This window comes from Sparus aurata, chromosome 16, assembly GCF_900880675.1.
Source record: "Sparus aurata chromosome 16, fSpaAur1.1, whole genome shotgun sequence".
In the NCBI taxonomy this organism is placed as follows: Eukaryota; Metazoa; Chordata; class Actinopteri; order Spariformes; family Sparidae; genus Sparus; species Sparus aurata.
The window spans coordinates 673,934-698,515 of NC_044202.1; the positions used below are offsets into that span (position 1 = coordinate 673,934).

At 45.9% G+C, this 24,582-nt stretch overlaps 3 protein-coding genes across 5 annotated transcripts in view; 1 reads left to right on the top strand and 2 right to left on the bottom strand.

Annotated features, from left to right (window-relative positions):
• Window positions 1-1,000: 1,000 nt before the first annotated feature.
• Window positions 1,001-19,600, bottom strand: strn3 (striatin, calmodulin binding protein 3). Its single transcript, XM_030443572.1, has 16 exons — window positions 19,063-19,600; window positions 13,198-13,301; window positions 11,592-11,665; window positions 10,308-10,386; window positions 9,825-9,986; window positions 9,431-9,569; window positions 9,199-9,334; window positions 7,839-7,975; window positions 7,562-7,740; window positions 6,906-6,953; window positions 6,621-6,742; window positions 6,329-6,496; window positions 6,087-6,227; window positions 5,872-5,979; window positions 4,728-4,814; window positions 1,001-4,555 (listed from the first exon to the last, which is right to left on the bottom strand). Exons 1-16 carry the CDS (start codon window positions 19,330-19,332, stop codon window positions 4,386-4,388), a joined length of 2,124 nt encoding a protein of 707 aa, XP_030299432.1. The 5' UTR covers window positions 19,333-19,600; the 3' UTR covers window positions 1,001-4,385.
• Window positions 19,601-20,551: 951 nt separating this feature from the next.
• On the top strand, window positions 20,552-22,979 carry ap4s1 (adaptor related protein complex 4 subunit sigma 1). The gene is made up of 6 exons (XM_030443527.1): window positions 20,552-20,816; window positions 21,355-21,495; window positions 21,638-21,724; window positions 22,244-22,312; window positions 22,405-22,416; window positions 22,528-22,979. Exons 2-6 carry the CDS (start codon window positions 21,358-21,360, stop codon window positions 22,654-22,656), a joined length of 435 nt encoding a protein of 144 aa, XP_030299387.1. The 5' UTR covers window positions 20,552-20,816; window positions 21,355-21,357; the 3' UTR covers window positions 22,657-22,979.
• Window positions 22,980-23,272: 293 nt separating this feature from the next.
• The window catches only part of hectd1 (HECT domain containing 1), a 31,392-nt gene continuing 30,082 nt past the window's right edge, over window positions 23,273-24,582 (bottom strand). For all 3 annotated transcript variants that reach the window (XM_030443513.1, XM_030443514.1, XM_030443511.1), the window contains 2 exons: window positions 24,251-24,395; window positions 23,273-24,133 (listed from right to left, as the gene is read on the bottom strand). In XM_030443513.1, the coding sequence (XP_030299373.1) occupies window positions 23,996-24,133; window positions 24,251-24,395 (283 nt within the window). In that variant the 3' untranslated portion in view covers window positions 23,273-23,995. The remainder of the gene's footprint in view (window positions 24,134-24,250; window positions 24,396-24,582) is intronic.

A 24,582-nucleotide genomic window follows, 5' to 3' on the forward strand; every position in this document is an offset into this window, starting at 1 on the left:
CCTCAGACTTCAGTTTGTCTCCTCAGACTGCAGTTTGTCTCCTCAGACTGCAGTTTGTCTCCTCAGACTTCAGTTTGTCTCCTCAGACTTCAGTTTGTCTCCTCAGACTGCAGTTTGTCTCCTCAGACTGCAGTTTGTCTCCTCAGACTTCAGTTTGTCTCCTCAGACTTCTTTCTGCTCCGTCGTTTCAATCTGGAGTCTGAATAACTGAACACTTTCACTTTCAGCTTCCTCTCTGTCCTGCTGAGCCTGAATCAGACTCACTGTGGCTCCTCCCCTCTCTATTTACAGGAAAACTTGCTTCTTCCTCTGTGTGTCACCAGCAGCAGCAGTCTGCAGTGACTTCTCAGACACGCCCCTTGGCTCTGATTGGTTGTGTTGATCCAGTTGATTCTTTTTTTTTTTTTTTTTATAATTTGCCATTTTTATTGACATTATGCTTCCAATGTGACATGTACATCCGATCCAGTTGATTCTTACAAATAAGATTACAGCCACTGACAGCTGACCTGTATCTGATTTTACTGTCAGATCATGATAAAGCAAATATAACAAAACAATAGTTACGGACTTTAAGGTCAGTTTGGTTATTTAGATCTTTCTCATCAACGTTTCTTGAATGCAAATTTAAAGAAATCAAGTACATCACAAAAGTTAATGATCAATGAAAAGTTTTGACTCAGTTTTTAATCACTTCCTGTCATCATCTCATCACTGACTGAACACGTGACCCTGCTGGAGGTCCAGAACCACGTTAGGGCTAAATCAATGGTTCTGTTCATTGGAACTGAAAGAGTTTAATAAAAGAGGACTGCTAGCTGGTTAGCATGCTAACATACTTTTAGACAATTCCTTCTTTTATATTTTATTTCACCTCAGAAAAAACACCAAAACTAGACAAAGTCTGGTCGGTCGTCTCAACACAGCTGACTGAATTTTCAGCTCCAGCTTTTATTTTGGCGGTACACTTCCTGTGGAATGAATGAGGCGGGCGCAGCAGCTCTGTACAGGTACACCATTTAATAGTTATTATAGACATTTTATATACAGTTGTATTCTGCTATGTGGTACAATCTTTAAAATCTGATGTTTCATAGTTTGTAAATCAAAAAAAAAAAAACTTACAAAACTCATCAAAACTCGCAAACTGATCAGAACTTTTTTTTTTCCTTTTTTTGGAAGACTAGAAAAAATACTTTTATCGTATTAATCATGCATTACACAAACAAAAGTCTTTAGTTACACAGTAAGTCGTAGCGTGGTGAAAAGAAAAATAAAGATTTGTTGGTTGTGATCGATGACGAGCCGCTCGCGTTACAAATCCCTTCAGTTCAAAATATTAAATTAAAACAAACCACAACATGAAATCAAACAGCCAATCAGCTGGCAGCCTTGTTTTCGGCTTCGATTGGACAGTTCCTCCTGGAGCGCAAACCGGTTCTTTATAAGGACGAGATTAAAAACCGTCCTGTGATATAAATAAACTGTTGAAGCTGTGATGGAGAGAAGTCAGGTGTTCTCCAGGTGAAGAGAAAACTCACACAGTGATATGAACAGGAAGAGGAAGAGGAAGAAGAGGAGCTGAGGCGTTCCAGCAGCTTCTGCATCAACGAGTCTGACTAATAAAAATGGCAGGAGGTGTAATAGAACACTGACAGGAGTCGTGCTACATTCAGGTCACCTGGGAGTTTAAAACCTTCATCACTGCCGATCTCGTGGTTTTGATTCTAAATCCAAAAATCAAGCAAAATGAGCTTCGAACCCAAAACGGGACCGTTGATTGTCACAGGATTCGACCTTCTCTCCGCCTGCGTCCACGAGTCAGCAGGGAAGTGAGCGACCGCTAGCTCATCGTTAGCCTGCAGCTCGTCTTCCTCCTCTCACTTGTTTTCTCACAAAATTCTGATTTTTTGTTTGCTGCTGAATTGTTTTTTCTGCATTTTACCATTTATCATCATCAGAGGAAGTTTTATCAACTAACAGTCGATATAAATAATCCATTTGTCCCACGTGGCCTGAATGCAGCATCATTTAGGTTTCTTTCTATATTAATAACACAGATGATCCTCAGCTTGTGTGAAGCTACAAACATCGTTATCAGAGCTCGTTAAGCTCCTCCTCCCTCGCGCCTTCAGCGAGTCTCTCACAGGGACCAGACTCCATCGCTGGTGATGGAAATGTGACAGGAAACAGGAAGTAGAAGGGCGGGGCCTGTGAGTGTTGCGATGGCAGGACTGGACGGGAATGAGGAGCCAGAATCCTCCTCGGTGCCGTTAACGAGACGTTTCCACGTTTATAAAAACGATTATAAAAACTAGATTTATTTTACACAAACACAAAGCGTCCATGTTGAACTACAGTAACGTCTGAATCCTTCGCTCGTCACCTCGGGGGTCAAACGCAGGGCTGTGATTGGCCCACCAGGGGCTGAGGTGGGGGCGTGTTAACCAATCCTCTGTTCCCGTTCGGACGGAGGTCCAATCAGCTCGCAGCTCGTCGGAGAGACGGAAACAGAAACTCTGACTTCGTGCGGCGCGGTCGTTCACCAGCTGACGTTCAGTCTCTTTAACGCTCACATTAATTTATAGAATTTAAAAACACTGTAAAAAAATTAGGCAGGGCAAAATCTTTTCCTGAAGCTTCAGTTCAGTTTTTAAAAACTTAAATACGACAAAACCACCGACGGTTAAAACATCACATGATCTGCTGTGACTGTAAAGAAAAATCCCCTCAGATGTTCAGCAACATTTAACAGAAGGTTACTTTTATCTGTCACCTGGTTTCCTTCAGGTTGTGTTACTGATGAAGCGTCTCACCTTTAGTTTGTCTGTTTCGCAGCAGTTTAATACGTGTTTACTGAAACCTTCCTGCTGGAGGAGGAACTCCTCAGTCAGCAGGACGTTCAGAGAACAGCTCCTCTGTTTCTTCAGCAGCAACAGGAGGGTCAAATATGAGACACGAGCAGGAAAATGTCACGTCAGCCTCCAGGTTGTATTTCTGAGTCGGAGCTGACGTCGACTACCAACGACAGACGGAGACGATAAGGAAATATTTTGTAGTGGCTAAATCGTTAACGGGGCTTCGAACCAGCAGCACAGAGACGCCTGACGAACACCTGATGGCTTCTTAATGTTTCCCTCCTCGTCTCCTGATGTTGTTTCTGGAGTCATCTTCTGTTTTCTACATTCTCTCAGCAAAGAGAGAAACAAAGCAGCCGTTCCTCCTGATCAAGACGTAAAACGTGACGTTTCACACGTTTGTTCTCAGATTCAGAACTACAGATTTATAGAAGAACTCGACACCAGCTGTAAAAATGGCGCCCGCTCGCTGAACACGTACGTCTGAAAAGATATCTGGCTTCTGCTTTTACTTCCTGGTTATGCACAGTAGTCTCCTCCACTGGCCCCGCCCACCAGTCTTTACATTGTGATGACATCACAGATTTTAAATCTCTTTTCTCCTCTGGAGGGAAGTTTTACAGATCTAACACCTCTGCAGCTGTTGGTTTACAGATCTGCCTCACGTCCTGGATGAATACGATTACTTTTAAACAAACAACCATTGGACGAGCAGCAGAGCAGCTTCTCCTCTGGACACGCCCACCTCGCCACTCAGCCCCGCGGCTCATCAGCAGAACGTGGACTGTTTGATGACATCAGAGTCAAGCTTCCCATCAGCTCACAATGTCAGAACTTACTGGTAACCGAGCCCTCACCGTCAGTGAGTTCTGAACAAACAGACGCCAGCTGGCGCAGAGCCGTCTGTCCCCGAGGACGTGACGGGACAGACGGACGTATGAGCTTCCTGTCGTGGCGCCTGAAGACGGAACGACGCTCGCGCTGCGACGAGGTTTTAAACATGACGAACAAACTGCTGAACATGTGGGGGGATTTTTCCTATAAGAGCGTCCTGCTGTCAGCTGGTCTGCACGTCAGACTAGTGTCAACACAGGGGGGCGGGGCTTCATGTAGTGTCATCAGAGGTACGTTCAGGTGATGACGACGTCACAGGGCAGGTGAGCTGCAGCGTTTAAACAATGTTTTCACAATGTTTCTGCTGCTGAACGTCTCTTCAGTCAGTCGGAGGGAGACACACACCCAAACAGTGTGTGTGTGTGTGTGTGTGTGTGTGTGTGTGTGTGTGTGTGTGTGTGTGTGTGTGTGTGTGTGTGTGTGTGTGTGTGTGCGGTTGTGTGTGTTCAGTCGTCTGATGCAGATCCGTCACCTCCAGTCTGTCATTAATATTTATTCTGTGTTCAGAGACCTGAACAGACCTGAATACTGTCAACATGTCTCTCTCTCTCTGTCTGTCTGTCTCTGTCTGTCTGTGTCTCTCGCCCCGCGCTCCTCCTCTGCTCCTCCTCTGCTCCTCCTCCTCCTCCTCGTCTACACGTAGACCCTGGCGAGGGCGTCGGCTCCAGCGGAGGCGATGTAGGCCTTGGAGGGGTGGAAGGCCACGTCGTAGATGGCCTCCTCGCTCTTCTTCCTGTGAGCCGTGATCTCCTGAACACACGTTTTACTGTCGAGGTTCCACAGACGCAGAGAACAGTCGTGACCTGAGGAGGAAGAGGAAGAAGAGGAAGAGGAAGAAGAGGAAGAGGAAGAGGAAGAGGAAGAGGAAGAGGAGGAGGAGGAAGAGGAAGGGGAAGGGAGGAGACGACTGATCAGCATTCTGGGGTCGAACCTGAATCATGTCACTGAACCGTGATAATTGATCATGTGACTCACTTCCTGACATCAGGTAGATCCCGTTTGGATCCACAGCCAGACTGGTGACTGCGTCCAGGTGAGCCACCATGGCATGGATCACTTTACCTGCACACACACACACACACACACAAAATCAAATAACCACCTGAAAGATGAATGTTGCTCATCCCATTACTCAGGGACAGACAGGTGCAGACAGACAGGTACAGACAGACAGGTACAGACAGACAGGTACAGCAGGTACAGACAGACAGGTACAGCAGGTACAGACAGACAGGTGCAGCATGTGCAGGCAGACAGGTGCAGACAGACAGGTACAGACAGACAGGTGCAGACAGACAGGTGCAGACAGACAGGTGCAGCAGGTGCAGACAGACAGGTGCAGACAGACAGGTGCAGACAGACAGGTGCAGACAGACAGGTGCAGACAGACAGGTGCAGACAGACAGGTACAGACAGACAGGTGCAGACAGACAGGTGCAGACAGACAGACAGGTGCAGACAGACAGGTGCAGACAGACAGGTACAGACAGACAGGTGCAGACAGACAGGTGCAGACAGACAGGTGCAGCAGGTACAGACAGACAGGTGCAGACAGACAGGTACAGACAGACAGGTGCAGACAGACAGGTGCAGACAGACAGGTGCAGACGGACAGGTGCAGACAGACAGGTGCAGCAGGTACAGACAGACAGGTGCAGACAGACAGGTACAGACAGACAGGTGCAGACAGACAGGTGCAGACAGACAGGTGCAGACAGACAGGTACAGACAGACAGGTGCAGACAGACAGGTGCAGACAGACAGGTGCAGCAGGTACAGACAGACAGGTGCAGACAGACAGGTACAGACAGACAGGTGCAGACAGACAGGTGCAGACAGACAGGTGCAGACAGACAGGTGCAGACGGACAGGTGCAGACAGACAGGTGCAGACAGACAGGTGCAGCAGGTACAGACAGACAGGTGCAGACGGACAGGTACAGACAGACAGGTGCAGCATGTACAGACAGACAGGTGCAGACAGACAGGTGCAGACAGACAGGTACAGACAGACAGGTGCAGACAGACAGGTACAGACAGACAGACAGGTGCAGACAGACAGGTACAGACAGACAGGTGCAGACAGACAGGTGCAGACAGACAGGTGCAGACAGACTGACCTGACTTGTTATCGTAGAATTTGATGTGTCGGTCTTCATGAGCAGTGATGGTGACCGGTAACGTGGGATGACTGACGACCTTGTTGATATGATTCGACCCCGGGAGGGCTGAGAGACAAATCAAGAGAAGAAGAGTCAGGAATAAAAGACAGCGAGGAAGAGGAGTGTGTGTGTGTGTGTGTGTGTGTGTGTGTGTGTGTGTGTGTGTGTCTTACTGCCTTCTCCCTGCCCCTTCAGCACCAGTGTATTCTGGGAGGTCTCCAGGTCGTACACCACCACGTCTCCACTGTTAAACGACGCCACCATGTGGGCGGGGTCACAGCCGTTGAAGTCCACCGACGTGGGGACGCCGTGCTCTGCAAACACACACACACACACACACACACATCAGTAAGTCTCCCATGATGCCGTTCCCTGCCGTGTCCTCCAGGCGGCGCTCTCCGTCTTCTGTCCTCACCTTTGTTTGTGTTGAAAGTGCTGATGCAGGGGTTCTTCTCTGTCGGGTTCCACAGTTTTACTGTTCCGTCGGCCGAGCAGGACAGGAGGCGGTTCTTGATGCCGCTGTAAGCCAATCCCCACACAGCGTCCGTGTGACCCGTCCACGAGCCCGCCAGGACGCTGGGATCTGATTGGATGAGAGGGAAGAGATGGGAGGGGTCTGTTATTGTTCTGTACAGCTCTTGATTCTGGAGCAGAGAAACAACGTGAGGCAGCAGGACAGAACTACAAGTGAGTGTGTGTGTGTGTACCGTAGGTATCGTATGGGTCCACGTTGGAGCTGGGGATGTTCCACCACTGGATGGTGGAGTCGATGCCTCCACTGTAACACTGCTCACCACTGGAGGTCATCGCCAACGACAACACGGGACCACTGGAGAGAGACAGAGAGAGATTGAAGAGGTGAAGTTTAGGGTTCAATAATTAAACGATGGTGGACACGGACAAGAAGAGACAGACAGGTGGAGATGGAGCGTGTGTGTGTGTGTGTGTGTGTGTGTGTGTGTGTGTGTGTGTGTGTGTGTGTGTATACGTACACATGAGCTCTGAATGTGTAGACGGGCTCGACATCAAAAGAGGCACTTCTGAAAACCAAACGGAAACAGGAGGTCAGAAATGAAACATGCTCAGGACAGTTTGTGCTGCAGGCTGAGCTCTGCGCTGCTGCAGTGGAGGATTACGAGCGGGACACTGATGCGTCTGTATTTTACTTGAATAGTGTCAGAGACGCTGCTGTGAGGAGAAAATGAGATGCAAATACTGAAGAAGGTGTCAGGTCTGAGCAGAGGGGATTTTCCTCTGAAGCTCAGAATCAACACAGAAAAGCTGCAGCGACTGAAGGAAACAACATCCAGCGTCTTTATCCACCAGACTCATGAACACAGCTACACTTTCTTCCTGTGTGTCTACCGCAACTCTTAAAATCACCACATTTGTTAATGGAGTCTGGTGCTGCTGGTTCGGCGGTCGGATCAGTTGGAACAGACATCAGCTGGTTCAGACAACACAGAAGTCAACGAGTGATCGGATCTGAAATGTGTCCTCATTGTGTGTCGGGGACATTCACACCTGACCCGAGTGTGTCCACCTGTGACTGGATCCTCCAGGACCTGTGAACCCTGAACACTACCAACTACAGAACCCTGTTGTTCTGACTGACTGCTGGATGTTTATAGAGTCGGTGTGGACGTACTTTTTGGCGGGGACGGTCTTGGTGAGGTTCCACAGTTTGAGCGTGTGGTCCTCGGACACGGTGACCAGACACGGCTCGACGGGGTGGAAGGCCAGCGCTCGAACGCCGTCAAAGTGGCTCCGCAGCGTGTACTTGGGGTTCCACGTCTTCCTGAACGAAGACTCCTTATTGGACGGCAGCTGAGGTCAACAAACAACAGATGACGTGATTAAAAATTAAATAAATCCACCAGTGAACGTCCTGAACTCCAGCCGCTGAGCTTTGGTTGGTGTCTTACGTCGTAGCTGTAGTCTGTTTCGTCGTTGGTGACGGTGAGGTCGGCGAGGTCGCCCAAACCCAGCACGCTCTCCAGCACGTCGTCCGACCCCAACAGGAAGGACTTCCCCCCGCCAGGAGGAAACGGTAGAGGCTCCGCTGCACAGAAACACACTTTCATTTAATCAACTTCTGATTTTGTTATCGATTAAACCTGTAAACTGAATCTTTTTACATTTCAGAGAGTTGAGCAGAGAGAACTTTAATGACATCAACACAATTAATCTGGAAAATAACCAACAGCCAATCAAGTGATCAAATAAACTAATAACAGAGTCAAACTAAATGATTAAAATGAAGCTAAACATCATATCAACTCTTTTCTTTCTTGTTTAGGTTCATGTGTAGAGCTGACGTCACTCTTTTCTGTCAACACAGCATCTCATTGGCTGATAACTGTCCTCTACTTAAACACCAGCATGTGATTGGCCGACACACATGGAGGAAAACACGATTTTTCATGTTTCTGTACAAGGGCTGGGACTTTATCGCCTTAATTAGGATTAATTAATTACAGAAAAAATAACGCATTTAATCGCAATTTATTTTTGCACTCCAAACAGCACGGAACGTTGCTCGTTGCACGAGTTCCTGTAATACTGATGCACAGGACACAACACGAGAAATGAAACGATAAGAAGTCGTTGCTGGGTCGGTGGGCGGAAACTTTAGTTTGTGGAAACCTGGATAAAAGCACAGTTGTTTGCAAATTGTGCAAGAAATCACCGGAGCACTTCCAGCCTCCGCTGCCAGCTCAGTGCCAAACATGTTGCAGCTAGCACAGACAGCGATGGAGCAGGCGGTGTCGCCAATCCACACTCGACTAGATGACGGCGTTCAGAGCCAACATGAGTCCAAGACTGACAAATCAACAAATGCACTGGTGAGGTGGGTTCTCGGTGGTACATTCTGGAATGTACTATACTAAGTGCTGTTTTTTATTTTAGACATTTTACAAAAAGTCCTGAAAAAGCCTGAATATAGCCGACTTGAATTTAAGTTTGTGTCTTGTGAACAATACAGTCATAATGTTCTTTATTCACATTACACTATGTTAACACTCAGTGAGGAAAATAACACAATTTTGTTGTTTAAGCTCATTTATGTGTCTATTCATTGATTCAGTCATATACGAAAATCCATTTAAATTGAATAATGTTGCTTTTGGTGTCAAATATTGATATGCGATTAATTGCGATTAATTTATTACAAAGCCTCTAATCAATTAGATTAATTTCTTTAATCGAGTCCCGCCACTGTTCTGTACGTCTTCAAATGAATCGTGAACTGAACCAGGTGTGAATGTGTCCCGTGGCTCTCACCCCACTCCGTCCCGTCCCCCGAGCTGCGAGCCTCGCCCGCTCCCTCGCCGTCCTCCGCCGTCACCAGGAAGTCAAACTCCTTCAGAGCCTCCTCCGTGTCGGCGTCGTCCTCTGACGCCAAACCCTCGTTTCCCACCTGCAGGAGGAGACGACGAAACAGGAGGAGGAGAGTCAGAGAGGAGAGAAGAAACCGAAAGAAGGTGGAGAGGTGTGTGTGTGTGTGTGTGTGTACCTTGGTCTTGTGTTTCTTGGCTCGATGGTGTTTGTCGGTGCTGATGTCGTCCATCAGGTCTCCCTCCTCGTCCTCCTCTTCGTCGCTGTCCTCTGCGTTCTCCAGGAAGTTGAACGTCTCCAGAACGTCACCTGGACTCCTGACACACCAACACACACACGCACAGGTGTAACCAACGTGTGACCTGCGACCCCCCTTCACCCTGTGTGTGTGTGTGTGTGTGTGTGTGTGTGTGTGTGTGTGTGTGTGTGTGTGTGTGTGTGTGTGTGTGTGTGTGTGTGTGTGTGTGTGTGTGTGTGTGTGTGTGTGTGTGTGTGTATGTGTGCGAGTGTGTGTGTGTGTGTGTGTGTGTGTGTGTGTGTGTGTGTGTGTGTGTGTGTGTGTGTGCGCTCACCTCTTGCCCTCCTTGCGGCGCTCGGTCCCGTTGATCAGGTGCTGCAGGTTCTTGTTCTCCACAGATCCGTTCTGCTCGGAGCCCGACAGGCCGAGCAGAGAGCGAACCCTCTGAGTCCGAACGTCCAGGATGGTGTCTGTGTATCCCACTTCCTGCAGGTACCTGAACAAACACACGGGAAACACATTTAAACTTCTCGTACCTGTAAGTTGTTTTATAACGTCCTAATTCAGTCTGACCATTTTCTTAACAAGAAAACAAGCCACAGATTTATTCCCTGTTTAGTTACTGAAGTATGTTTCGACATTTTATGAATAAACAATTAATCCGAGCCTGTATGAAGATAAATCAACATCCATTTAATGAAAACTATGTAAAAAAGGGTATTAGTAGCATTTTACAAAGAGTTAAATTTTGTAAAGAAATGTAATTCTAGCTGGTAACAAACTGTTGCTCAGCGACACTCTGAACAGAAGCTCTTACTGTCTGAGGAGCTGTCGTCCTTGTTTCCAGGTGAGCTGACTGTTGGCAGGAACAGCAGAGACCTCGGAGTCTTTGGTGTCTGAAGGACAAACAGACGACGAGGAAACACTGACATCATCAACAGTTCCTGACACGACCGGAGTATCAATGCTAAGATGTTCTATAAATAAAGGTAAAGAGAACGCCGTCGTGTTCGTATCGCCAGATAAAACCTGCAAGATTCAACTTAATGACCCGTCCAGGTTCTGTTGATCCAGATAATCTCCACAGATGAACTCCACTCTGTGATGTGTGAAGCTAAATTAACTGTGTAGCAGTAAGAAGCTAATGCTAGGCTACAAACAGACGACATCACGGTCACATGACTGAAACGTCTCCACCACTAAGAGTCTTACTGCACAGTTACTATCCAGGTTTTCTATAAACTGATCAATGTACAAGTTGTAAAGTCAGAGTTAGAACAGTGTGTAACTAAAGTGGCCTGTAAAGACGGACTAGTGAGTAGATGAGTCTCCGTGTTCGCTGTGAGGACGTTTAATGTCCCCGACAACCTCTGTAGTCTCATTCAGACACTCGTTAGCAACCGCTAAACTGTTTTAACACATGAAGAGCTTCACTGAAAACTCAGACTCTGAGAGAAGAGGGAACCAGGTGTGCTAACATGCTAACATGCTAACTGATGTCAGGCTTTAGGACTACAGACTACAACATTGTTTATGTGAGGATTATAAGTGAAACATTTAAAATGAACTAATTATTAACAGAGTAAATAAATGGCAGTTTTGATATTATGATGTTTTATGTTGCAAGTTTTCATGCTAACCAGCTAAAATCTCTAACTGAGCCAACTAGTTAACGGCAGCCACAGTTAGCAGCAGTTAGCGGTTACTATGGTGATATAGTGCTCTCTTTTCTTTTGAGTATGAATTTTACAGGTGGCCACTTGTTACATACAGCAGCTTTCAGAGGACTGGTGGATAATCGTCTCTACTGATAGTTTAAATGTCGCCTCCGTAGAGACGAACAGCACTGAGCTGATGATACGCTGAAGTGTCAGAGGAGAGGAGGAGAGGAGGAGGCAGTGGAGGAGAAGAAAGGAAGGAGACAGAGGAGGAGAAGAAAGGATGAGGAGGAGAAGAAAGGAAGGAGACAGAGGAGGAGAAGAAAGCAGGATGTGGAGCTGAGACAGATTACAGAGCAGACGGACGATCAGAGTGGAACAGTGAGAGAGTTAAAGGCTTCAGTCCTGTTTGTAATGAACAAACATGTTCCTGCATCACTCACCTGATTCAAAGCTTGGCATCTTCATCTCCCCCTGATTTAACTCTGTTCCATATTTTAACTTGTGATATTTTGCTCTGAGGACAAAACAGAAGAGATTTTTATCATCACAAACACATTTAAACATCAAAACATTCAGTAAGAGACTCGTTACTCATTAACAACATGATCGTTTTCTGTGATCACAAACTGATCAGAGTCATCAGAGTTCAATGAATGAACAGAAACGTCACACTGACACATTATAATAGATTTGTTGTGTATTTCATCATTAACTAAACATTATAATGTTCTCAATGATGCAGTTTTGCTATTCTACATATTATCTGTTACTATTTTATCACATCACAGCTGATATTTCATCAAACTGTGGAACTCTGACCTGCTCTGTTGGTGAGTTTAATGTTAAAGATATTAAGTTTCCCTGAACACTGAAGTTCTTTCTTTGCCTTCCAAATAGTTAGAAAACTATAATTATGAAACATTTACAGAACATGTGCAGCATCATACAGTAGAACTGCAGATACAGATGAACAATATCAGTGTCAGTGTGTTTGTTCCAGGGAAACAAGAAAGCTTTGAACAGAAAACTCATTCAGCCACAACATGTTTGGAAACACAGATTGGATTATAGATGTCACGAGTTCGCAGCTCATGAATGATCCCGACCACAATCAGTCTAAATCTAATATCTTATAACCCACGACGTTATAGGTTGTCACGTCACGTCACCATTAAGGACTGCAGACGGGCAGGAAGTGATATTCTGACGGGGAAGTGCTGTAGATGTTTTAACACTGTGCCTACTTTCATTCGAGTTGTGAAAGTAGAGACACATCAAGACGAGAAGTTTAAGAAACGGCAGCAAGTCTGGAGGAGCAGAGTGTGTGCAGAGACCAGGTGACAGGTGAGGCTGCATCACTTTGTTCATCTTACTAGTTCAAAGCCTCAGGACTCTCGCACGTCTTCATTTGGTGAGCAGCAGGTCGACAGGAACAAGTCATTTCTGATATCGATCACCTCCACGCCAACACTGTAAAGTGTTGGCGTGGAGGTGATCGATCCAATGTGTCTGGAAGTTCTGATAACACCGGCTGTGTGCGGGTCCATCTTCATTCTCTCTCCTTGATTCCAACAATCCCAACCGCTCTTCATCACTTCCTGCCCTTCATCTTAGATATCGTGTCATCAATGTCGTCGTTTCCTGCTTTTAAAAGCTCGTTACAGGAAAGTGACGTCATTTCCTGAGCTTCCAGACTGCTGCTTGTTCTAATACTTGTCTTTACCCACTTAGTTATTATTCATAAGAGAGCTCATTGTGTTCATATTTTGTTAAAGTTCCAATATTGTCATCGAGGTTTTTGGTTAAAAATGTTGTTATCTGACATTTAATCCAAGTGCTCAGAAATGCTTTTGAGGACATTTCAAAATATTAGATTGAAACCATTTTAAGGCCGCAGAGCTCGTCGTTTACTGTGGTAAAAAATGAAACACACCATGAAATCTGGTCTGTATAACAACACACCACAACCACAGACATCAAGACCATCATTATAGTTCCTGTACCGAGTGGAGACAGAACAAAGATCAGGTTAGAAACACTTCTTACCTTTCCTGTTTTAAAGCGTATTCTAGCATTTTTATTCTTCTAACCAGGTCGTTCTTCAGGTTCTCCTGACCTTTCCTCTCCCCCTGCAGGAACGCTATCCTCGCCTGGAGACACAGAGACACAGTGATGAGAGACGGATGGACACGTCAACGATCAGCAGACGTCACAATGAGCTTCATTTATTCATTTATTGACAGTGTTGACTGCTGAAAACACAATGTTTACTGGGATGCTCCTTCAGAATAAAGGCTTATAAATGACTGAACAACTGGGGGCTTTTATTGTGAAGACATAACAGGAAATGATCATTGTCACTTTGTTAGCAGTTATTGTTCAGGCAGCTGAAACAGAGACAGACGTCTCATCACATCAACTCCATCAACCTGTCTGACCGACCACACCTGTCTTTCTGTCCATCTGTCTGTCTGTGAGCAGCTGCTGCTGAAACCCAACACGCACCCACAGCTATTAATACACACACACACACACACACACAACACACACACACACACACACACACAGCTCTCTGCCAGGGTGCCCATGGCAACAGGGGGGATTCAGAGGAACACTGAGGGTCGCAACTTCCTCTAATGAAGGTCGCCATGACGACAAAGAAACCAAAAGGTCCTCCCCCGAGAGACAGAGAGAGAGAGAGAGAGAGACAGAGAGAGAGAGACAGAGACAGACAGACAGACAGACAGACAGACAGAGACAGAGAGAGAGACAGACAGACAGACAGACAGACAGAGAGAGAGACAGGAGGGAGAGAGAGAGAGAGAGGACAGACAGAGAGAGGACAGAGACAGAGAGGAGAGGACAGAGACAGCAGAGGAGAGACAGACAGAGAGAGAGAGACAGAACAGGACAGACAGACAGAGAGAGGAGAGAGAGAGACAGGAGAGAGGGAGAGACAGAGAGAGAGAGAGAGGAGAGAGAGAGAACAGACAGACAGACAGGGAGTCTCATGGTTAGTTAATGTTTGTTGTGTCGCTGCACTTTGGACCAAAGTTCCTCTCTGACATCATGCGTCCATGGAACCAGTCCTGTGTACAGAACCTGGAAACCTTCATGTTCAAACAGAGAGTGAACTCACATGATCAACAGAACTGCAGACAGAACAGTTTGGACGTCTGTCTGGTTGCTGCGATATCTATTAAAGTTAGCATGCTAGCCACATTGTAGCTTTGTAGTGAAATGAGTTTACAAGCTGAACAGCAGCTACAGTTAGCAGCAGTTAGCAGTTTAGCTGGTGAAATGCTGCCCCTCCGTTTGTTCAGAGTATAAATCCGACAGGTGGCTAATTCTCACAAGCTGCACGTTTAAAACTTAAAGGAACAGTTCACTAAAAAAGAAACAACCCAAAAGACAAAACATAAAAAGGCTCTGAGCTCATCAGACGATAATCTCAGAGCGCCGCAGAGTTTTCTAGTTTGTTCTCTGCTGAAGTCACTCCACCCGTCCTGGACAGAGCACCTGGTGAACATGAATCAAGCGCTCCTTAGGGAGCTGGAGTGAGAGGGAGTGAGGTCAGAGCGCGGGGGTGATGGTGATGATGAAGGAGTGAGCTCACTGGCCCACATTTACCAGGCTGAGCTCAACACAGGGGGGTCTGAGGGGCCACACACACACACACACACACACACACACACACACACACACACACACTGATGAGAAGACAATTCTCTCCCATAATCGCCTAAATAACAAATAAGAAAAGTTTAACAAAGTTGTCACACTGATTTAATCATCTCTTCATTTTGTGACTGACAGCCAGTTGAACCACGACCTGTGTGTGTGTGTGTGTGTGTGTGTGTGTGTGTGTGTGTGTGTGTGTGTGTGTGTGTGGTTATTCTGGGCTGGTCTACTTTTAGCGCCCAGCTGGGATCGGGCTGTCAGAGCAGGGCCCAGTAGGCCAGGACGCCTGATTACAGCCCGCCTGCTGCCTGCTGCCCTCTTTACCAACACATGGAGTCACCACGGCGAAGCTCCGCCCACTGACACATGTCTCCAGGTAAACAGGTGACCTTTGACCGCATGGTTAAATAAAGTATTACGGGACAGATGCTTTGGTGATGCTGCTGTAAACAGGAGGTAGATGCCATGGAGACAGTTAGTCGTCAAACAGTCTCCACTCAAAGCAGCAGAATTAGCTGTTAGCTAACTGTTAGCAGCTCCCGTTAGCAACTGTAGGACTGAAGGAAACTTAAACCATGATGATTCTCCAGTTCTACACTCAGACGAAGCGTCTTCTTTCTATGATTTCCGAGCAGATTAACAGATTTTTACTTGCAACCTTGAAATATCAGTTTATGTCTTTGTTCAATCAGATGATTCATCTTCAGCTTCTGAGTTAACATCCACAGACTGCTGCAGGCTTTATCAGAACATCCATCTGTAACATTACGATGGTAGAAACAACGTTGACGGTGTTCTGGTGCTGATCACACAACCGGGTCTCAAGTAATCCTGCAGCTAGATCCAGTTTCTCAGTGAGAGCACGTTTGTTGTACCGGAGCAGAAATGATCAACATTTCCAAGTCTTCATAATAAGCAGACAGCGAGTTCTACTGAGCCGTATCCTGCTGCCCATCCAGGCTAAATGTTCTGTGAGAGTCCAGATGTTCTGCTGCCGTACCACCAGACTACAGAGCAGCTTCCACCCTCAGATGATCCTCAGCCATGAAAAGTTGTTTTCATCTGCAGAATCTGACCGCTGTCAATAAGAACCCTGTATAGAAACAGCTGATCTTCTTGTGGATGGTCATCTATCAATATAAAACTTTAAAATTTGTTTTAAATTCATCTGGTCTGAGGTCAGCGTGAGCAGCTCGTCAGCATCTTTACTGGAGACTGAAGCAGGAAGTTTGTGCTCCTCACGTCCTCCAGCCGGCTACAGAAACAGAGTGAACATCAATATTTTACAGCTGAGCTGCTTTTAACATGCTGGGACCATGAAACTCATCTGCTGCCGCTTCCTGTGGAGCGTTAACATCTGCACCGCCTGGACCGGGCCCATCAGAGCTGAACGTACAGGGAGAAGTGGATCGAATCTTCCTCGATAAAATCACGGTGAAAGTGCAGCAGGACTGCGTTTACACAGCAAACATGAACAGCTGAACCAATCAGAAGGCTCCACTGAGCCACGGAGGATCAGACAGAAACATGTCAGAACCGACTCGTCTATCAGGAAACTGACAGATGTGGGCTGATAATTCACAGCACAGTGACAGAAACGTTTATGACTTCAGGACATTTCTCCTGTTTTTTCTTTCAGTTCCAGGAACTAAAGCAGGACGCTTCAGTCGAGCTCAGAGTGGCTGAGGTTTTGAAGATTAGGCAAATTAGACCAATAACGGATTAAAAGCGTCTGCGTGATGTTTCTGAACAACAGCAGAGTCATCGTGGTGATTCTCTGGGATTTACTCTTGAACTGCGTTTGAACGGAGCGACTGGAAACATCCGACAGGACGAGAACACGAGGAGGGTTTTCTGCTGTAGTGCAGAACTGTGGGACTAAACTGGACGCTGGTGACGACCCACGCTGCCTCCCAACAGCCGGGTCGTCTCTCTGACACCATTAGAGACGTCCGACAGAGCTGAAGCTCGACTGACTCCCAACATGAGCACAGAGACGGCAGGAAGTGGACTTCATCTTCACACAGACGTAAACAAGTCGACATGATCGCTTTCTACAAGCTCAGCCGTTCACGTCCAGACAGAAACACGCAGCACATCTACTCCATCCACTCACAACAGAATCACAGAAGCTCGACGACCAAACGGCATTAAACTCGTCACCTCAGAGTGTGACTGGTCGTCCTGGTGAAGACACTCCTGATCTTCAACCTGTGGAGCTGCAGACAGAACTAAACTCACCTTTACTCTAAATCTACTGATTCAATTTCTTTATTTGTTATGAGACATCAGTAAGAACCAACAATGAAAATCTGAATGTTAACACAAGATGACGTGTTGTACCATCGCACATGATGACACGACTATAACAGCATCGTCAAACATTTATCAACCTATTTAACAAAACACAGGATTCTGCATGTTTCTGTCAGTGTGGATCCATCAGAACCAGCTGAGCTCTTTCTCTTCTCTGACAAGTTCAAATCAACCCAGCCACTCGGTCAACGAGGCGTATTGATAAGAGATTTCCAGAGAATGTTCGAGGATTTATTGGCTCTCAGCAGGAACGTCGACACCTTCACTCATTCGTTCTGAACTCTTATCAGGAAGTGTGACGGAGTCATGCTGAAGGCATCCAGTGTCACAACGCAACAAGTCAGAGCACACACACACACACACACACACACACACACACACACACACACACAGCTGGGTGTGTTATGACAAAGACACGAGCTGTTCCACATATCGCACATTTCAGCACTTCATGCCAACTTTCTCCAGCATTCAGAGAAACTGAAGCCTGAATGAACACGTCTCCGCTCTGATGCAGTGACACACACACTGAGAGCTTCTTGTGAATCAACGTCATCGCTTCTTTAGATTTAGAACGAGATCGAGTCTATCCGACCAACAGCTTTAACCACATCACTGCCGTTATCTGAGCACCAAGACGTAAAGCATGACTCTAACAACAGAGAAAATATCAGGTGTTTTAGATATAATGACAATAACTAATTATGATGTCACTGGATGTTAATGTTGTGTTCACTGTATCAGCAGATATGTTTTCTTCAGGGACACAAATGATTCACATTTCTTAGAAACCAATGACACTAAAAAACACGATATATGGGACATAAAAATACAAATCTTTGTGTTTCTACCTTTGTGTTTTGGCACCGTACTAATAAAGATTGATTGGTGTTTAGTGAAGTTATGCAACTGGTCGATATTCAGCTTTATGATAATGATCTGTAGTGAGTGGTCTCACACTGTCTGATGTCACAAGTCACAGCTGATCAGCACTGAAGTTAGAACATAAATGAACTGGAGTGAAATGAAAACACGTCAGTAAACTGCAGTTAGTAACATTCATCACTAATGATCCTCTGCGGGGGAACTAAGAGTTTTAATCTTCCTGTTAATATAAATCAGTTAGCTTCTCCTGGATTACTTCTGATCAGTATGAGAGGAAACTACTGGTCCAGATTAGTAATCAGAGTAATCAGGTGATAGTGTAAATGAAGTCATCATCAACTCTTAATGATCTTATTCATGGTCAGTAGGCTGTTTCACATTCTGTTAAGATCCTGTTAGCAGGCAGATAAACAGTCTGAGCGTGATGCTAACACTTAGCACACATTTTATTGACATATTCAGGCTGTAACAGCTTCACAAACAGAAGCTGACCTCCGGTACAAACAGTTTGGTGACTGCGGCCCAGCTGTTGATTAGACAGTTAGCTACATTAGCTTCCAGCACAGGGTGACAAACCAAAATGGCTGCATGGAGATTAGCTGACAGTCAGCTGGATTCACTTCTCCTTTACCAGCCGCTGACTTCATGTCCACAATGAAAAGTTTCATTACACTCATAAGCTAACAGAGCAAAGTGACAACAACAGAGAATGCTAGCTGCTAAGTTACCTTTTGACAGCGCCATGAAGCTATCGGCTAGCACCAGTTACGGTAACCTATCGCATTCCGCTATTCGAGCTCTGACCCGTTAGCTTAGCCGCTTAGCCAGCTAGGTTACAAACATTAAGTTAGCCGTGACAGTTTGATGTGGTGGTAATAAAGTGAGGAGTCACGGGGGTTAGCATGTGTGTTAGCATGTGTGGCTACTCCTGCACAGCTTTCTTTAGACCAGTAACGTTTAACTGGAAACGTCCTCAGCTGTTGTTGTGTTAGCTTCACTTTGCCTGAGTGCTAAGCTAAGTTTGCTAACCTGGAGCTCGGCCCTCTCCACTTCCCAGTGCGCCCGCTCCATCTCGAACCGGGCCCACTCGTGCTGGATGTAGTGCAGGATGCCGGGGATGGTGTACTGCTGCTGCGGCCGGGGAAGCTCGTCCGGCTGGTGCGGTACCATGACTCCGCCGCCGCCGCCTCCGATCGGCGGATTAGCGCTGCTGTTGCTCCCCTGCTGCTGCTGCTGCTGCGGCGGAGGCTGTCGTGGGGCGCCCGCTCCGACCCCTCCTCCGCCGGGGTGCTCATCCATGTTTTTCTTTTTTTTTTTTTTTTTAGAAAAGTAGAAGGAAAGTCCCAGACAGAAACGGTCCGCTCAACGATTCCCGTCCCCCCTGAATCCCGTTCCCCCGCTCCGGGACTCTCGCGCTGTCTCCGCCGCGGTGTGTGCGCCTGGTTGCCCCCGGAGGGCTGCGGTGAGTGCGGCTGGTTGCGGACGCGGTGTTTGTGTGTGGATCTACCCGGCCGCCATTACTGCTCTCTCTCCCTGGATGCGATGATCACGGAGGGAGAACCCAGCCGCGCTGCATGCCGGGAACGATACATCCTGCATTTTTCCCTGTCATCCAAATACACTATGTAACGTTCAAACACTAGGAAAAAGTAGGAAATCCCATCTCCCATTAGTTCTTCAATTTAAGACAACTTTTAATTATTTTTTTTTTCTAAATATAATTTTGTTTTACCCTTCCACCCTGTTTTTACCATATTGTACTGTCACTGTGTTTATATGTTATGTCTTATTTCATGTTTTATAACTGTAATAAATTGTTGTCTTGCAGTTTGTAAATGGAAATGTTGTAAATAAAACAGAAAACATTTCGGACACTGATTTTCTACTTTTGATAAACTGCATATTATCCTTGGTGAATAAGATATATATCCACGTATTTGTATTGAGGATGAGATTATAACCTCCAGATAGATTACAGATTAATAAGAAGTTGATGTTTAGTTGATTAATCATCACAATAAACATTAAACTGTGTCTCTCTCATAATACATTTTGGGGCTTGATCCTGTTTGTTCATCATATCATTTGTATCTGTTTATAAGATTACCAGTATGAATCAGTGGCAGGTGTTGTAAGGCTACATTGCTATGTTCAAATATTATTAGATTATTCTGTCATTACTTAATTAAATATCTATTCAAGAATACCCATTTTTAGTCTTTTCCTTCAAAACTTCACATGTTTGATCAACTCTGAATAATACAATTTTTGATTTTATTTAATATGTACTATGCAGTTAAACAGCAACAACAACATCAACAACAACAACAACGACGACGACGACGACGACGACGATGATGATAATAAACCTTTGCTTTATTAGATGGTATTTGATCAATAATATTTGATCGATCGTTTTTATCTAAATCACATTTACTACTGTGATAATATGAAATGTTTGTGTGATATTTGGCCTGACTGCTGAAGTTCTTTTTTCCACCATTTATATGAACGCACCACTGCAGGACTCTACTGCGCATGCGTTCGACGTGCTAACAGGTCCAGTTAGCTTCCTGTTGACAGCTGAGTCCTCTCGCTGGTTTCATAGAGAAATAAAACTTAACTATAATTTTAATTGAACTGTGAGAGTGTGACCTGCTGCCACGGCTTGTTGTCTACAAAGAAAAACTTCAGACAAGCTAACAGCAGCTAGCTTGTTGTTGCTGTTGTTAGCCCGTGTGATGGAGCTCATTTAGCTGCAGGCTACAAGCTAACAGCTGCCGGTAAGTCCAAGAAACCTCCAGGATTTTTACTGATACGCGACGTGAAGTAATCTGAAATATCACCTTTAATCTTGTTTTCTGTGTAAAACGTTTTTTATTAACGGCTTTTAAACGAGTAGAGTGTGCTGCCTTCAGGTGCTCCTCGGAGACTCCCAACCTCAATAAACGGAGGCCGTGAACGCAACTTCTGGCATTTTGAAGTGTGTCAAAGTGTCAGATATACAAACATCTCAGCAATTATAAAGTCTAATATTTACTGTCCTGCATAATGACTACATTTACTCTTTAAGTACATGTTGATGTTAATACTTTTATACATTTACTGTGAATTCAAGAACTTCACTTGTAATAGAGTATTTCTCTGCTGTGGTATCAGTACTTTTTATTAGGTCATTGATTTGACTACTTTGACTCCTCACAGGTGTCAGAAGTCTGTAAATTACACATTTTTAACGTCTCATAAGAAAGAATTTGATCCTTTGAGCTCTAAGTGTGTGTGTGTGTGTGTGTGTGTGTGTGTGTGTGTGTCTCTAATCAGACAATGATAAAGTTCATGCTGATGGTGAACCGGCAGGGTCAGACCAGACTGTCCAGGTATTACACACCTGTGGAGCTGAGCAGGAGAGCTGTGCTGGAGGCCGACGTGGTCCGCTGCTGCCTGACCCGCAAGAAGGACCAGGTGACCTCCTGCCTACCTGTCTACCTGCCTACCTGTCTACCTGTCTGTCTGTCTCTGTATGTTTGTCTGTGACGTACACCTGTTTGAGTTAAAAGGAAAAACAGTGGTATGTTCCTTTAACTGAGCTGGTGTCTGTTCCCAGTGTTCCTTCGTGGAGTATAAAGACTTCAAACTGATCTACCGTCAGTATGCTGCTCTGTACATCGTGGTGGGAGTCACAGACAGCGAGGTGAGGAGCAGTTCAACAGTTTGTCAAAGTGTTTAACTTTAAATTTAGAAAAATATCAAACTGCCACAGAAAATAGTCCTCAACAGAATCATCATTTCCTCCAGTTTGTTTGATAAAAACTACACTGAACCTTTTTAAACATAAAGCTGTATTTGTGATGTACAAGCAGCTGACAACTCTGAGATGTCGAGGAGTCGAAGACGACATCTGTTGTTACAGGAGGACGAGTCGTAACATCACTGAATCTTTGGGTGTTTTTCTTTTATTTCCTGGAGGCGTTTCTTCATCAGGAGTCAAACGATGGAGAAACGTTTGGTTTTAGGTTCCTGGCGCATAATCAGGAAGTAAAAGTGGGAAACGTTTTTACACAAAAAATGATTTAAAATAGATTTCTTGTAGTTGTAACGTTTCTCCTCGAGGGTTTTGGACGGAGGATGTCGTTCACTGCCAGTGTGATTTTGGTTTACAGATTAAATGTGGCATAAAATGGAAATACTCAGATAAAGTTTGTCTCCTCAGAACGAGCTGTCCGTCTACGAGCTGGTTCATAACTTCGTGGAGGTTTTGGATAAATACTTCAGCCGGGTGGTGAGTTTGGATGCACCTGATCGTCGCTGCATCACGTTTGTTGTCCTGTTCGTCCTCCAGTCTGATCACTGTGTCTCTGTTTGTCTCCACAGAGTGAACTGGACGTATCCTTTCTCATCTGCTGTCTGTTACCATGACGATGAGTCAGCACTTCCTGTCTGATACGTAAATGTCAGGTGTGTGTGTGTGTTTCTTTGACTCGAAGTCGTCATCAGATCATGTTCAACCTGGACCGAGTCCACATCATCCTGGACGAGATGATCCAGAACGGACACATCGTGGAGACGAACAAGAGCCGCGTGCTCGCACCGCTCACCGCCCTCGACAAGATGGCCGACAGCTGAGGCTCAGAAACCCACAGGAAGTGATGTCACAGGCTGAAGGAGAGGCGTTGGAGCAACAGAAGTCCAATGGCCCATGTTGATGCTCTGATTAGCATGTTAGCATGCTAATACAGCAGCACAGACTCAGTTTGTGATTCAGCAGGTCGACTTTAGTGAAATCTGGTTCTTTACACCCAAACACAGATTAAAGGGTCAGTTCACCAAAACTATAAAGACGTCTGCAGCCATCATCACGACATGTTGACGTCGTGTGACGAGTGATTCTGGTGCACAAACACAAACAAACTGTTTTATATTGTAATAAAAGTTAAAGTATAAAATAAGTCTAATTTTTCTTGGTGTTTATATGAAGCTTCACACTGAGACGCACAGAGACGCCTGCTGGACCGAAGACGCTACTGCAGCTCACGTCTCAGCAGTACAAGTCTGAGAAGGGAGACGAGGAGAGAAGAGGAGGAAACAAGGAGAGAGGAGATGAGACAAGAGGGAAGGAGAGGTCGTGTCGGAGAACTCAACAGGAAAGAAGCTGTTATTTCAGAAACTCTCAGGAACAGACCGGCGTGTCCTCATGTTAGCCGTTAGCTCGCCGCTAGCTCACAGACCACAGGACTCAGTGTTTACTTCATACTTTGCAAACATTTTAATGATTATTTTTTTGGAGCATACACATTTGAAAATATCTGTTTACCTCAAACTGCAACTCGAGTTAAATAAATGTTTATAATATACAAAGAAAATACAAGGAGAGCAGAGCTTCTTACATTTGTTTCTTCTCTTCTGATGTGCCTCGCTGCACACCACCAGTGTTTGTGTCTCTATAGCTTCATCGTAAAAGAACACACAATGCACTCTGACCTTTGACCTCTACAGCTGGTCAGAAACAACCCCAAAACTGTCGCACACACACGGAAACAAAAAGCAATAAAACAAAAAATAAAAACAAAAAGAGGGAGAAGAGGAGGAGGAGGAGCGTGATTGTTTGAGGAGGAGACAGAAGCTACGAGTCAAACCAGGCACTAAACTGAGGACAGACAGGAGGAGGGTCCACACACACACACACACACACACACACACACTCACTCACACTCTCTCACACACACACACACACACACAGCAGCTCAGCTGGGTGAGGATGATGGTGATGATGGTGATGATGAAGGTTAAGGATGTGAGCTTTAATTTATTCTGCAACATGAATCCTCCTCCTCGTCCTCCAGCAGGCGGTCGGTCAGTCAGTCAGTCAGTCGGCTGGTTTGATTGGCTGGCTGATCTGTCAATCACGCGGCGGGCGGCGAGACGGACTCGAGGAGCATGCTCAGTGTGGCGGCGGCGGTGGCGTTCAGTTGAGGTGGAAGCCTTTCTCCATGGTGGCGGCGAGCAGACGCTCTCTCATGATGTCCTCGGAGGAATATTCAGGAAGCTTTAGGTAGTGAACGCACGTGTTGACTGATGGGTAGCTGGAGTCTGTGGCGTCGACCTGCAGGAGGGCAGCAGCCAATCAGGTTCACACACTCATGACATCATCAAACATTAAGGCCTGAAACTACAAGAGGGGACAGGAGTAGAAGCAGCAGCCAATCAGAGAGCAGCTCACCTTCCTGACGATGGTGAGGCGGGGGTGCAGGTTGGCGAGGCCTCCGGGGGGCAGCGTGGAGCAGCCGGTGGTGAACTGAAGGAACGCTTTCCTCTCGTCAGACGACATCCCGCACAAAACTCTGACGAAGCGCAGGAAGCCGGGACTGAAGAGAGACGAGACGGGACGCATCAGAACCAATCACAACATGTCTGCCTCACCTGTCTCTCTATCTCACCTGTCTCTCTCTCTCACCTGTCTCTCTCTCTCTCACCCGTCTCTCTCTCTCACCCGTCTCTCTCTCTCTCACCCCGTCTCTCTCTCCTCTCACCTCCACTCATCTCTCTCATCAC